The sequence below is a fragment of the Brassica napus genome, chromosome C5 (assembly GCF_020379485.1).
Source record: "Brassica napus cultivar Da-Ae chromosome C5, Da-Ae, whole genome shotgun sequence".
NCBI classification, from domain to species: domain Eukaryota; kingdom Viridiplantae; phylum Streptophyta; class Magnoliopsida; order Brassicales; family Brassicaceae; genus Brassica; species Brassica napus.
Window position 1 is genome coordinate 39,205,060 of NC_063448.1, and position 13,028 is coordinate 39,218,087.

Here is a 13,028-nt window from a genome sequence, read left to right on the forward strand (position 1 = left end):
TATTGTGCTACAGATATAACATGTTTACTGAGAATGTCGTACATGTATATGTTATGGAAAGAATTTCGTTGTGAAATTTTTTCATGAATTTGTTTATTATTATTGCGTATATTGTAAGTAACTATCATCATTTGTAATAGAGATAAGAAATTATATGATAATGTATATAGTGTAAAACATACACATTATGTTGTATGATTTTCAAAAAATAAGTAAACTGAGAAAGAGGATTTAGATCTTTCCCAAAATTCTAAGAACACTGCAGTTTTAACATGTTTACTAGGAATGTAGGTTCGGGTATTCGTATGGTCTAGTTGGGTTTTTAGAGTTTTTTTAGAGCCCATCTTTTTTTTCTACAGTATGATTTGGTTATACATGTTAAAATCCATTTTGTGACTATGCATTTTGAGATTATGATATATTAGTTTAGTTGTTTTAGATATTATATCAAAATAAAATATTTAAAGCAATTATTTAAGTTATGAATACTTATTTTAATATATCATATTAAACATGTAACTATTTAAGATTCAAATACTTATTTCAGATACTTATCTGAATCTTTGAACCATGGTTTTCGATTATTTGGGTTTTAAAAAAAAAAAAATTGATATCTAATGGATCCACATTTTGGTTTTGATTCGGGTCGGATCCAGTGTTCCATGATTTTTGTCCATGCCTAATGCTTACTGTTTAGGTTGGGCTGGCAGGTCGGTCACCCAAATGATAAACCTGCGCGTATATGCCCATTTAAATACGGGCCTTGCGGTTAAGAAGTCCAAAAATAATGTTTTAGGGATGAAAAAACAAACAACTCCCGTATAGTTTGGGGACTTTAATTTCATATATGCTATAAATATAGATGTATTTAGGAGATTTTGAAGGAAAGCTTGAGCGCTGTTTCTCTCTGCCTCTCTGTGAATCGCTTATTCAATCCGTCTCCCACGCTTTTTATCTTTCAACGTAAGATTTTGTTTATTTATTTTTATTAATGTTTCTCTCTTTGCAGTGACATAGCCTTGTATCGATCTCAAAGCAACGAGATTGATGAAACCTTAATTCTTGGACAGATGGGTCTAACGGAAGAAGAAATCAAAAGAATATACAGAATCCAGAAGACGTTGATGCAGATGCTCAAGGACCGTGGCTACTTTATCGCCGATTCTGAAATCACGATGACCCTATCACAGTTCGTTAGGAAGCATGGGGACAACATGAAAAGGGAGGATCTTGTTACTCTCAGAGCTAAGAGAAACGATAGCAGTGATCAGGTATGAGGCGTGCATTGATTGTCTCTCAACATGTGATCATGTTACTCTCAAAAGTTGTGCCATTTGAACTGCCAAAAGCATAGTGCGTGATTGTTTTCATGTGTTTGGTTTCTTTTTTCTTTTTAAGTCTATGATTCATGCATGCTCCTCCTGTCCTGTTGTAGCTCTATGTCTTCTTCCCTGATGAGGTGAAAGTTGGAATTAACACAATGAAAGTGTACACAAACCGGATGAAGTCAGAGAATGTTTACAGAGCTATCTTGGTTGTTCAGCAGAACTTGACTCCTTTTGCTCGAAACTGCATTAGTCAGATCTCTTCTAAATTCCATCTCGAAGTTTTCCAGGTAGTAAACACAGTTCCCTTGTTTGTTTTTGATCTCCTCATGATGTGGATCCTTAATCAAGTTGTGTGTGTGTGTGTGCAGGAGGCGGAAATGCTAGTGAATATTAAGGAACATGTTCTTGTTCCTGAGCACCAAGTTCTCACCACTGAAGAGAAGAAAACTTTACTGGAGAGATACACTGTCAAGGAGACTCAGGTTTGTTCTTCTTTTTTCAGTTTTTCTTGGGTGAGAAACTTTGGGGTTCTGTGTGTGATTAAAAGTTTGAAACTTTGTGGGTTCTGTGTGTGTTTAGCTTCCAAGGATTCAAGTGACTGATCCAATCGCAAGATACTTTGGACTCAAACGTGGCCAAGTCGTCAAGATCATCCGTCCTAGTGAAACCGCTGGTCGTTACGTTACCTATCGTTATGCTGTATAACCAAAAAGCAGCTTTTGTAGATTCAGAGTTGAACTCTCAGAGCTGTGAAACATAAGACGATTACCAAACTATTGACAATGGTTTTTTGCTACATTTATTTATTTATATGTGCACGGTTCTTTTTGCTACATGTAAGAAATTGAAAACCTTACGAGTATCTTTTATTATCATACTAGGATAAGACCTGCGCCTTGCGCATGGTGACTTTATTTATATATATTATCGATAGTTTCTTTTATATATTTGATCATTTTATTTATATATATAAAATATTTTTTGTTGTTATTATATAATTTCTTTCCGATGGATCGGATCAATTTTTATTAAAAATTATGCAACAAAACTATAATTAATACATCATGGGTTGATCAGATTGGACATTAAACAAATTATGACATAAAAACCTTATTTTTTCCAGCGAACACATTCTTGAAAAAAGTGAACAGTATTGTTTTCACAGTTGAATTATTTTGACTTTTATCTTCCATATGGTTTTGAAAGCTTTCAAATCAACCATCGAATTGATACATGTCATTTTAATGTTTTTAGTCGTATACTTAAGGAAAACTAACATTTTTGTAATTTAAAGTCGTTTTAAAAAATTCAAAATATAACATATAAGAAAAAATCTAACATATAAGAAAAATATAAAATATAAGATGTCCTCATTTTTGTATTTTAAAGTCATTAAAAAAAATATAACATATAGGGTTTCCTCATTTTTGTAATTTAAAGTCATTTTAAAAAATTAAAAAATATAACATATAAGAAAAAATCTAATTTTTTATTATATGGTTAATGTGATTGTTTCTTTTTTAAATAATATAAAATTAAACAAAATGAAGAAGGATGCAAAAATTGTTATCAAATCTTTATTATTCATAATCATTAATTGCCATATATATGTAAATAATATTAGGTAATTTCGTAGCTTTTATTTAGGGAAAGAATACACACTTCTTATATTTTAGGTTAATATAATGTTCTCTAGTGGACATTAAACAAATTATGACATAAAAACCTTATTTTTCCCTCGAACACATTCTTGAAAAAGTGAACAATATTGATTTCACAGTTGAATTATTTTGACTTTTATCTTCAATATAGTTTTGAAAACTTTCAAATCAACCACCGAACTGATACATGCCATTTAAATGTTTTTAGTCGTATACTTAAGGAAAACTTACATTTTTGTAATTTAAAGTCGTTTTAAAAAATTCAAAATATAACATATAAGAAAAAATCTAACATATAAGAAATATAACATATACGGTGTCCTCATTTTTGTATTTTAAAGTCTTTTAAAAATATATATATAACATATAGGGTTTCCTCTTTTTTTGTAATTTAAAGTCATTTTAAAAAATTCAAAATATAACATATAAGAAAACATCTAATTTTTTTATTATATGGTTAATGTGATTGTTTATTTAAAAAAAAATATATATAATTAAACAAAATGAAGAAGAATGCAAAAATTATTATCAAATCTTTATTATTCATAATCATTAATTGTCATATATATGTAAATCATATTAGGTAATTCTGTAACTTTTATTTAAGGAAAGAATACACACTTCTTATATTTTAGGTTAATATAATGTTCTCTAGTGAACATTAAACAAATTATTACATAAAAACCTTATTTTTTCCATCGAACACATTCTTGAAAAAAGTGAATAGTATTGTTTCCACAGTTAAATTATTTTGACTTTTATCTTCCATATGGTTTTGAAAGCTTTCAAATCAACCATCGAATTGATACATGTCATTTTAATGTTTTTAGTCGTTTACTTAAGGAAAACTTACATTTTTGTAATTTAAAATCGTTTAAAAAAAATTCAAAATATAACATATAAGAAAATTCTAACATATAAAAAAAATATAACATATAAGGTATCCTCATTTTTGTATTTTAAAGTCGTTTTAAAAAAAATATATATAACATATAAGGTTTCCTCATTTTGTAATTTAAAGTCATTTTAAAAAATTTAAAATATAACATATAAGAAAAAATCTATTTTTTTATTATATGGTTAATGTGATTGTTTAATTTTTTTAATAATATAAATTTAAACAAAAATGAAGAAGGATGCAAAAATTGTTATCAAATCTTTATTATTCATAATCATTGATTGTCATATATATGTAAATCATATTAGGTAATTCCGTAGCTTTTATTTAAGGAAAGAATACACACTTCCTATATTTTAGGTTAATATAATGTTCTCTACTGTTATATAATTATGAAATAATGTGACACCATTAGATTAAACTATATTTTATATTAGATGTTCTAGAATTCTTTGAAATGAAATTTAGAAGGCATTTAGAGTGCCACCTAGGATTTAGGTTTTTTTCTAATTAATACAAAATTAAGGTTCTAATTTTTCGAATGCTTCTCAATTAATATATAGGAGATATATTGAAAACCTTACGAGTATCTTTTATTATCATATATACACTGTTAGTGCACAATGGGCAACTTCTCGTCAGCACTTGCCATGATTTAATGGTTCGGACAGTTCAGCATTGAGATAAGTTGGGAACATAGCAAGATTAAGTCAAATCAAGTGTTTATTTGGTTAATACTCTTTATGATGGACGAGAGAATCGTTTATGTTAATGGAAGTGGCCAAGTACAAATAGAAAGGAACAATACTTCTTCTACCCATGTAGAAAATAAATGATGACAATAAACTTCAAAATAAAATAATGTTTGTTTATGAGACAGGGAGCTAACATAGCTTTGACTCCTTGTAACTAAACTCCCTACTCGAGACACCAAGCCCTCCCTCCATTATTGCCGGTCGGATCATTAACTCAGTAAGAGCTGTTAGGATCCTTTAATCCAAACCCACCAAAGCTGCTCCTTCCACTTGACTGTGAAGAACGGTCTGAACCAAATCCCCCATAACCTCCTGATGAACGGTTTGAACCTCCTGAACCAAAGCCCCCGTAACCAGAGGAACGATCTGAACCACCAGAATAACGGTTGCCTGATCCTTCTGAACGATCACCACCATATCTACCACTACCACCACCACCACCATAACCACCTGAACGACCACCATAGCTTGAACTGCGATCCCTCATACCTCCTCCATAGGATCCACCAGATCGACCACCTATTCCTTCAAACATGCTTCCGCTTCCACGCTCCACAGGAATGCTAGGAAGCTGCATTAACCCAACCCAATACCAAAGTTTAGTCTAAGTAGAAGAAACAAAAAAAAAGAGAGGGTAAGTAAAGTAATAGAGTCATATACCTCAGTGAATTTGCTTCCCACTTCTCTCTCAATCATTTTAACTGCCCTTGATTGCTCTGGACCATGAATAAGAATCGCATTTCCTTTCTTTCCAGCACGACCTGTTCTCCCCGTTCGGTGAACAAACGTCTCCGTGTTATTAGGAAGCTCGTAATGAATTACCTATATTCACGCAATCAAAAGAAAGAGTTAATAAGATAAGAAACATAACTCGTTAAGAACAAGAAAAGAGTGTAGTTTTTTTACTCACCAAGTCGACATTAGGGACATCGAGTCCACGAGCAGCAACATCAGTTGCAACAAGGATATTGAAATTCCCATCTCTGAAACCAGCTAGTGTTCTTTCTCTCTGGCTCTGCGATATGTCACCGTGTAAAGCTTCACATTTGAAGGTTTTCGCCAATCCATACGAAAGGCGATCAGCATCACGTTTAGTTTGTGTAAACACGATGCATTTTCCTCCTTTACCATGCGCCTGCAAACGGAAAAAAAAAAAAGTACTATAAAAGCCTTCCCGATAAATAACAAGAAAAATCACAACCAGAAGCATGCATACCTCTACAAGAGGACCAATGATGGATGCTTTTCCATAAGAATCTGCTGAGATAGAGTACATTGTAATCCCATCTGCAAGTTTCTGATCAGAATCTCCAACCTAAACACACACAATCAGTCACCTCATTAACTAACAACTCTGCTAAACCAATATATTCACAAGCACGTATGGGAGATTACTCACAAGATCAATTGTCAAAGGATTATTCAGGTACTTTTTGGTGAGAGATCTGATCCAACTCGGCATTGTAGCAGAAAACATCATGCTCTGACGCTTCTCAGGCAACTTTTGCAATATAACTTCAACATCCTCCGCGAATCCAACCTGAAGCATCTGATCAGCTTCATCGAGAACAATAAACTGAACCTCTGAGAGATTCAAAGCTCCCCTTTTCATTAGATCGATGATACGACCCGGAGTTCCAACGGCTACATCGACACCGTAGTTGAGCTCCCTCATCTGCTGTCCAATGGGTGTACCCCCGTACAGACAGATGGTATCCAAGCTTGGAGCAGACTCCCTGAACTCCTTCTCAACCTGACGAGCAAGCTCTCTTGTCGGAGCCAGAACCAAACAAAGAGGGTTCTTCCCACGCCTGTCACACACATCAAAGGCTACATAAACAGGCAAACGAAGAGAGACTAGACTGTAAACACAAAGTACAATCAATCAAGGGAATAAACAAACCCGTGTTTAGCGTTGAACTTGATGATTTTGTCGATGACGGGAATCCCGAAAGCAAGGGTCTTTCCTGTTCCTGTCCTAGCACGACCGATCATGTCCCGACCTTGCATCGCTGGCTCAAGCACAGCTTTCTATACAAACCAACAAACATCAAAAATCAATGAAAAAGCAGAGACCTTTAAATTGATCTGATTGAATAAACAAGAGCATACCTGAATAGGGAAGAGTTTATCGATTCCTCTACCACTCAAAGCTTTGACGATCTCCGGAGAGATCCCAAGGTCAGATATCGCTAACCCATCACCGCCGTCACCGCTGCTGCCAACACTCTCCTCCGAATCTCCTCCGTCATACGAAGGGGCGTAATCTTGAGCCGCGAATCCAGCGGAAGAAGCCATGGACGCTCTGAACTCCGACGGTCGGGATTGGAAATGAAAGTCTCTCGCTTTAACGCCATACGGGTTCGGAGTCTGAGGGAGAGCGACGCCAGATTTGAGAACGGAGACTGTGGCGGCGGAGGGGGATGGAGTAAGGTGGTGAAGTAGAGCGGCGTTGATGGAGGTGAGAGAGGCGGACAGAGTCTGAGTCCGCCTTGAGGCACCAAGGACGGATCGGCGGAGAACTGTGCTGATCATTTTCAGATCTAGAGGAGGGAGGTGAGATGAGAAGGAAAATGTTTGACAGAGAAAACCCAAATTAGGGTTTTAGGGTTTTAGTGAGGGGCCTTTAAAGAAGAAGAAGGCAGGTGGCAACTTGAAAGTATCTACGCCTCCTACAAGTATTAAAAAAAAAAAAAAAAGAAGATATTTTGTTATAATCGCCTGCAGGTGAGTGTATGGTATACTCCTGTACCTGCTGCGCGAGTTTATTTTTCCTTGAGCCCAGAGGTGTGAACAAAGTGGGCCGAGTTACTTGGTGCGTAAATAATTCCGGATTTTATAAATACTAATTTGAAATTGTCATAATTTGAATTGGTTATTTTGACTTTTAACTAATGTTAATTAATTTTAAAAATATCTGTTCAATGTGCATATCTAACCTACTACTCGGCTGGGAAATGAGAATCATTTTACTGACAAAATAGATCCACTCTTTTTCAAAGCTGTAAACTACTCGCGCTTATGAAGATTTTCATGGCGGCTTCAACCATAGTATGACTCTGTACATGGGATGCCGTGAAGACTGATAACAAGTCTGGTGATCACTGAGACTAAACTTGCTCTGAGCAAGCGTGGGATCGAGGTAATTGTGTCCCAAGGCCATTGCTCAACTTATTGGATTGTGTTTTTCCAATTCTCTACTCTGCTTCACAGCATTAGAATTCATATGGTACTACTTATTAATGAAAACATTCAAAAGACTAACTATGATATATTGCAAGTCTATTTTGTTTTGTCAAGCAATTTCAATAGAAAAATCATCTAACAAACACATAATGAATTGGCATATAACATTGCGCACCAAAATTCAAACTAAAACCATGTATAGCTGACTTATCTGTTGAATCCCGTAAGATTCAGACATTATTGCAGGATCAGGTCAAAACCCCCACCTGTAAACATTCTCAGAAACGATATCTCTAAGCCCTGTCTCACTTGCTGCCTAACACAGGAGACATATCCAAACGGGTCTTGCAGTGGAACTGCAGCTCGTACTGAGCTCCGAGGATACGGTAACGCTTCAACCAAAACAGCTTGTTGCTAAGCTCGTGGCTCTGAGCTTTGATGACAAGAAACCGTTTCTTGAACCTCATCTCGAACTGCTCTCTGGACTTCTTGTCGACGTGAGGGGAACGAAGCACCGTGTACAAGGTCCTTGTGTCGGGCATGGCGGCGTAGCGACTGTGAGGAGGAAGACACCAAGCTTCCTTCTCCGGGTTATCGAATGAACGGATCGCAATGCAGATCCTCGTTCCTTTGATCTTTGATGTGCTTTCTCCTCCTCCTTTCTTCTAATTTAAAACCGCAACACACAAGAAAGAAGCAACGGTTCATAACTGTATTAGAATCATCTAAGAACGAGTTTTAGAGAAGGAAATGGTACCTTCTTGCTCAATGGTTTGACATTCTCCGGAGAGATTTTGATCTTAGCTGAATCTCCGATGCTGCTTTCACTCCCTGTGGCGTAACCTCGAAACGAGATCTTCGCCGGGGAAACCATAGAAGGCTCAGATCTGATGTGGAAGTCCCTCGCGCTGATAACGAACGATGCGGAGGAGAGAGTAGATCCATTCCCAACCAGATTCAGCTTCACGGAGGCTCCGGTGGCGGCTGAAGTGATATTGAGTGAGAGACCCGAGTCAAAAGAGGTCAGCGCGGCGGAGAGAGCATGCCTCGACGGCAAGGAAGATCTGCGGAGTACTCCGATCATTTCAGATTCGACGGCCACGAAGACGAGAAATGAGACAGAGCGAGAGAGAAGAAGGAATTTTTTAACAAAAAAACGTGTTCCCAACTAGGGTTTTAGTCAGGATCGCCTGCGACGAGTATACGCTTTTTCACATGCACGCGCGACACGTTTGATAAGTATATATATATATATACAAAGGCTGTTGTTTGCCTGTCTGTTTCTATTCTTTTATTACCTTTGAGAGGTTGTAATCATGGCCATTTTCTCAGTCAAGTTAGAAGATGCACAAAAGTGTGTATAAAGTTACATATAATTCTACTAAATGATGATGATGACCAGAGTAGTAAATACATAAGGGAGAGAGAGAAAGCGATCAAAAAGACTTGAGAACATGCAAAAAAACTACATCCATGTATCAATTGCCCTGGAATCTCCGGTGGGTATTGTCTCGGAAGGTAGATACACGTTTCGGGCTTTGAGAGATTTCTTCTTTCTTCCTTCCTTTCCTTTTTTTCTTTCTCTCTGTTTCACTTGTGTATGCTTCTGGTACTCGGTTTCTTGGTGAAATATTCTATCATACGGAACATCCAACGATCTAACATTCCTGTTTAAGACCATTACATAACTATATTAGGCAAATATTTTTTTTGAAAAATGACTATTGAGACTAGATAGAGATGGGATGGAACCTGTCAAAGCAAAGGTACCGCCTAACACAGCGCAAAGCCGTGTGATCAAGTGGACAAAACTACGGCGTTCTTCCTTGATGGTCACAGTGATTGGTGACAGGTCATATAAGAAGTAGACAGCTGAAAATGAAAAAGATCATAGATGCCATCAACAAAGAGTAATAAGAACCACTGGAAATGAGGTTTGATCGACTAACCTGGCCATGTCCGGTCAAACGCGTTCATTGGTGTGTAATATTCCGTTAAAGAGTACTGATTCGTTGTCAGTATGTCTTTTGAGAGATATCTATATTCCGTTGGAACAATCTGCAAGCCGTACACCAGAAAGACATCAACTATAAATAATGTTCATATCTCAGTATCTCACGAAATGGATCATAAAGCTACTAGCCAGACCAGTAAGTGTCTTAATGAGAGCATACTTAAAGATATACAGCCATGCAGAGAGATGTAAGTGAAAAAAACAGTGATGGATTTAGATAAAACACCTTAATATAGTATTTGAAGGTTCCACTGGTGTCATGCAGGATTCGGTTTGTGCCATCAAGTGGGTTGTGAATTCCGGGGTACTTGGGCCCAAACGATAGATCATGTATCATATGGCTCACGTTTACGTTTTTGGACCCTCCAAATATCTGTTCAGAGGGTAAAAGAGATCAGTTAGATACTATAGTATGCAAAATAGGCAATAGGAGCATGGAATATCAAATAGTTAAATCGGTGAATGAGGTGCAAAATGCATTTACTGGCTTCCATATTGTCATATCAATGGAATCAAACATCAATAATGGTCACATGGTACTTAATCAAACTAAATTACCCAATCTTGAGTTTAAAGTATGTTCACTTGATTAGTGGTTTCAGACACTTTTGCACTTAGATGATTTTATAAAGAGAGAGATAATGATACCAACCATTTGAGCAACGTAGATGTTCAGCCCGTGAACTGAAACGTGGAAGTTTCCAGCAACCCGTTGTACATCTAGAACACCATAAACCTGGGGGGAAACAGCCAAACAGATCAGTCTCTGGTTTTCTAGTTTGTCTATTGACAAAGGGATGAGGTTCTATACCCGACATCCTTCTCCATCCGCCAATGCTTGCTTCACCTTTTTAATCATCGTCTCAGCAGCTTCGTCAAACCCAAGTAGATTTAAAGCTTCCGTCTCATTCTTGTGTTCATCTTCAGCGAAGCACAAAAGAAACCAAAATTGAAGTGATTAAGTCTCTCATATAGTACGCCTCAACTAAACTTGTGAGATTCTAATAACGTATTGAGAAAATACACATTCTAGCTTAGGTTTAGAATGGTTACCGTGCTTGTGAGATGAGTGATCATGCTCCTTTTCAACAAGATCAGATATATATTCTGTGCCAATGATATGACCATGACTGTTGAGACGGAGCTGCATATACTCGTAGTTAGTGAGCAATTAAAGTCTATTATAAACCAGTACACTAGAGAAAAAAAAAGACTTTGTGATTTTTGCATTAGCATCTTGATTCATCTTACCTTCCAAATGTTTGTATCAAGATCAACTTCATGCTTCCCTGACATGTCGATAGCATCCATGCTCAATACTATAAAAAAAACAAATAAAGATCAAAATGATCAAAGTTTACAACCATTACTATTCCAGAAGGTATGGAGATAAGAAGTATGCGATCAATGGATTGGAAGTTTACCATCACAAGGCAAAGATGGGAACGTCATATTTACATGAATGGGAAGAGTTTCTCCACGCTTTAAGTCCACTGACATCTACAAGAAACATACATGATCCATATTACATTTTGATTACAGTGGGTACATATATAAAGGAGAAAACCCACTACAAGCCAAGGAACAGGTTTTGATGGAACCAAAAGACATACCTGATGCACTGTAAGTGTATTAAGATAGTAACTCAGCTCGCTCAAGAACAACGTAGCCATTATAAAGAGCCCAACAATGGATACTACAAATAACCAATAAATCTAAGATGTTAATAAATAAGCAAACACACATCAAAGGAGAAGGGAAGAAGAAGAAGAAGAAAGCATTACCAACGGCACCAGATTGAGTTTTCTGAAGGAGATGATCCTCAGCTCTTGGGAACGCATCGATGCTCCTCAGAGCCTGCTTCACACCCATCCTACCAAACTACAAAACCAACATCAGATAACCAAACAATGTGGCACGAATTCAACCATCAAATACTTCCCCCCCCCCCCCCTTTCAATACCCATTTCTATCTCTTTTTTTTAATATATTTATCGATCTAAACAAGCAGAGAGCTTCTATAGAGGTTTTATCTTAAAAGGGGGTCTAACTCAAAATCAACCAATCAGATATGCAGGGTAAGATTAAAAGGGGATGGATTTTCGAGAATTAATCTCGAAACCCACATCTAATTAATCCAAATTAAGACTTCTAGTATGATCTTCACCGGCCCTAGATGTGAAAGTTCTCCTCTCTCTGAAGCGGATGAAAGAAACGTATGCGTAGAATGGCAATAACAATGGCACGAATCTAAGATATTCTAAAGGGAGATAATTTGAAACGGAGATGGTACCTTGAATTGAGGCTTATGAGGATGAGGCGCGTGCGCGTGCGCGTGCGACGATAGAAAGGATTGGGGAAGAAGAGAGAGAGAGAGAGAGATCTCCAGGTCCGGAGAGACAAAATCGATGTTTGAACGGCGTCGCTCTTTTTCCGTCCTCTCAATATTTATTTATTGCTCCCTTAACTTATTACAAATTTCAATTTAGCATTACTAATCTTATTATTTACGAATCAACCCCTCATATTCTCAGAAGATGATCATTTTGGGACAGTGAAAATGTTTTCGATCATAGTGTACACATATAAGATGCTTTCTTTTTTTTTTGTGCTAAATATAAGATGCATTTTCTTTTTTTCTTTTTTCTTTTTTTGGTGTAAATAAGATGCATATTTTAACTACTTTATCGCATTTTTTTCTTGATAGTTAGCCTGTGGTTTTCAGTCTGTTTGATAATTCGTTCTTAGGTAAGATTTTTAGTTTTAATTGTATAGGAAGATAACGTTATTGTTTGTTTTGTAATCGCTTACGATAGATACATTCTTAAATCTGAATATGATTTAATCGACTGTTGTTGCCCATTATCGCCAGCGCACTGTGAAATAAGTATGCCATTACAAGGTTTTTGTATATCTTAAAAGTGGTTAAAAAACCTTATGAAGCATTAGTGATCTAGTTTCCTTGGTTTAAGTCTAGACTTAATATATGTGCAAGTCATGGAAAGTGGACCAGCTTCAACCAACACTATAAAGCAAGTATTAAAGACAATCATCTGCTAACATTAATCATGATGTGCGATTTCCACATGGCGGGATTTTGGTTGTTGATGAGAGTTAGAGACTGACAAGAAAGAAAAAACAAAAACAAATTTGATTGGGCCGAGTTAATAACGTCATTTGATTTGA

At 36.3% G+C, this 13,028-nt stretch overlaps 4 protein-coding genes across 6 annotated transcripts; 1 reads left to right on the forward strand and 3 right to left on the reverse strand.

Moving 5' to 3' along the window:
• Positions 1 to 864: 864 nt before the first annotated feature.
• Positions 865 to 2,250, forward strand: LOC106418028 (DNA-directed RNA polymerases II and IV subunit 5A). Its single transcript, XM_013858715.3, has 5 exons — positions 865 to 963; positions 1,071 to 1,271; positions 1,436 to 1,615; positions 1,697 to 1,810; positions 1,908 to 2,250. Exons 2-5 carry the CDS (start codon positions 1,071 to 1,073, stop codon positions 2,031 to 2,033), a joined length of 621 nt encoding a protein of 206 aa, XP_013714169.1. The 5' UTR covers positions 865 to 963; the 3' UTR covers positions 2,034 to 2,250.
• Positions 2,251 to 4,634: 2,384 nt separating this feature from the next.
• LOC106418202 (DEAD-box ATP-dependent RNA helicase 9, mitochondrial) lies at positions 4,635 to 7,313 on the reverse strand. The gene is made up of 7 exons (XM_013858860.3): positions 6,755 to 7,313; positions 6,546 to 6,673; positions 6,042 to 6,453; positions 5,859 to 5,957; positions 5,553 to 5,777; positions 5,303 to 5,464; positions 4,635 to 5,213 (listed from the first exon to the last, which is right to left on the reverse strand). The coding sequence occupies exons 1-7, from the start codon at positions 7,175 to 7,177 to the stop codon at positions 4,857 to 4,859; spliced, it is 1,806 nt and encodes a 601-aa protein (XP_013714314.1). The 5' UTR covers positions 7,178 to 7,313; the 3' UTR covers positions 4,635 to 4,856.
• A 614-nt stretch (positions 7,314 to 7,927) lies between these two features.
• LOC106418203 (40S ribosomal protein S10, mitochondrial-like) lies at positions 7,928 to 9,044 on the reverse strand. Of its 2 annotated transcripts, none has more exons than XM_013858863.3 (2): positions 8,586 to 9,044; positions 7,928 to 8,493 (listed from the first exon to the last, which is right to left on the reverse strand). In XM_013858863.3, the coding sequence occupies exons 1-2, from the start codon at positions 8,910 to 8,912 to the stop codon at positions 8,134 to 8,136; spliced, it is 687 nt and encodes a 228-aa protein (XP_013714317.1). In that variant the 5' UTR covers positions 8,913 to 9,044; the 3' UTR covers positions 7,928 to 8,133. The 2 variants fall into 2 exon arrangements, with proteins under 2 accessions (XP_013714317.1, XP_048614713.1); XM_048758756.1 differs by having other exon boundaries at positions 7,928 to 8,490; positions 8,586 to 9,038.
• A 139-nt stretch (positions 9,045 to 9,183) lies between these two features.
• Positions 9,184 to 12,292, reverse strand: LOC106416381 (endoplasmic reticulum-Golgi intermediate compartment protein 3). 2 transcript variants are annotated; one of them, XM_013857251.3, is made up of 12 exons: positions 12,136 to 12,292; positions 11,627 to 11,723; positions 11,456 to 11,538; positions 11,267 to 11,342; positions 11,094 to 11,161; positions 10,896 to 10,986; positions 10,654 to 10,763; positions 10,495 to 10,578; positions 10,069 to 10,215; positions 9,778 to 9,886; positions 9,581 to 9,700; positions 9,184 to 9,495 (listed from the first exon to the last, which is right to left on the reverse strand). In XM_013857251.3, exons 2-12 carry the CDS (start codon positions 11,712 to 11,714, stop codon positions 9,419 to 9,421), a joined length of 1,053 nt encoding a protein of 350 aa, XP_013712705.2. In that variant the 5' UTR covers positions 11,715 to 11,723; positions 12,136 to 12,292; the 3' UTR covers positions 9,184 to 9,418. The 2 variants fall into 2 exon arrangements, with proteins under 2 accessions (XP_013712705.2, XP_022558882.2); XM_022703161.2 differs by having other exon boundaries at positions 11,627 to 11,715; positions 12,136 to 12,260.
• Positions 12,293 to 13,028: the final 736 nt, after the last annotated feature.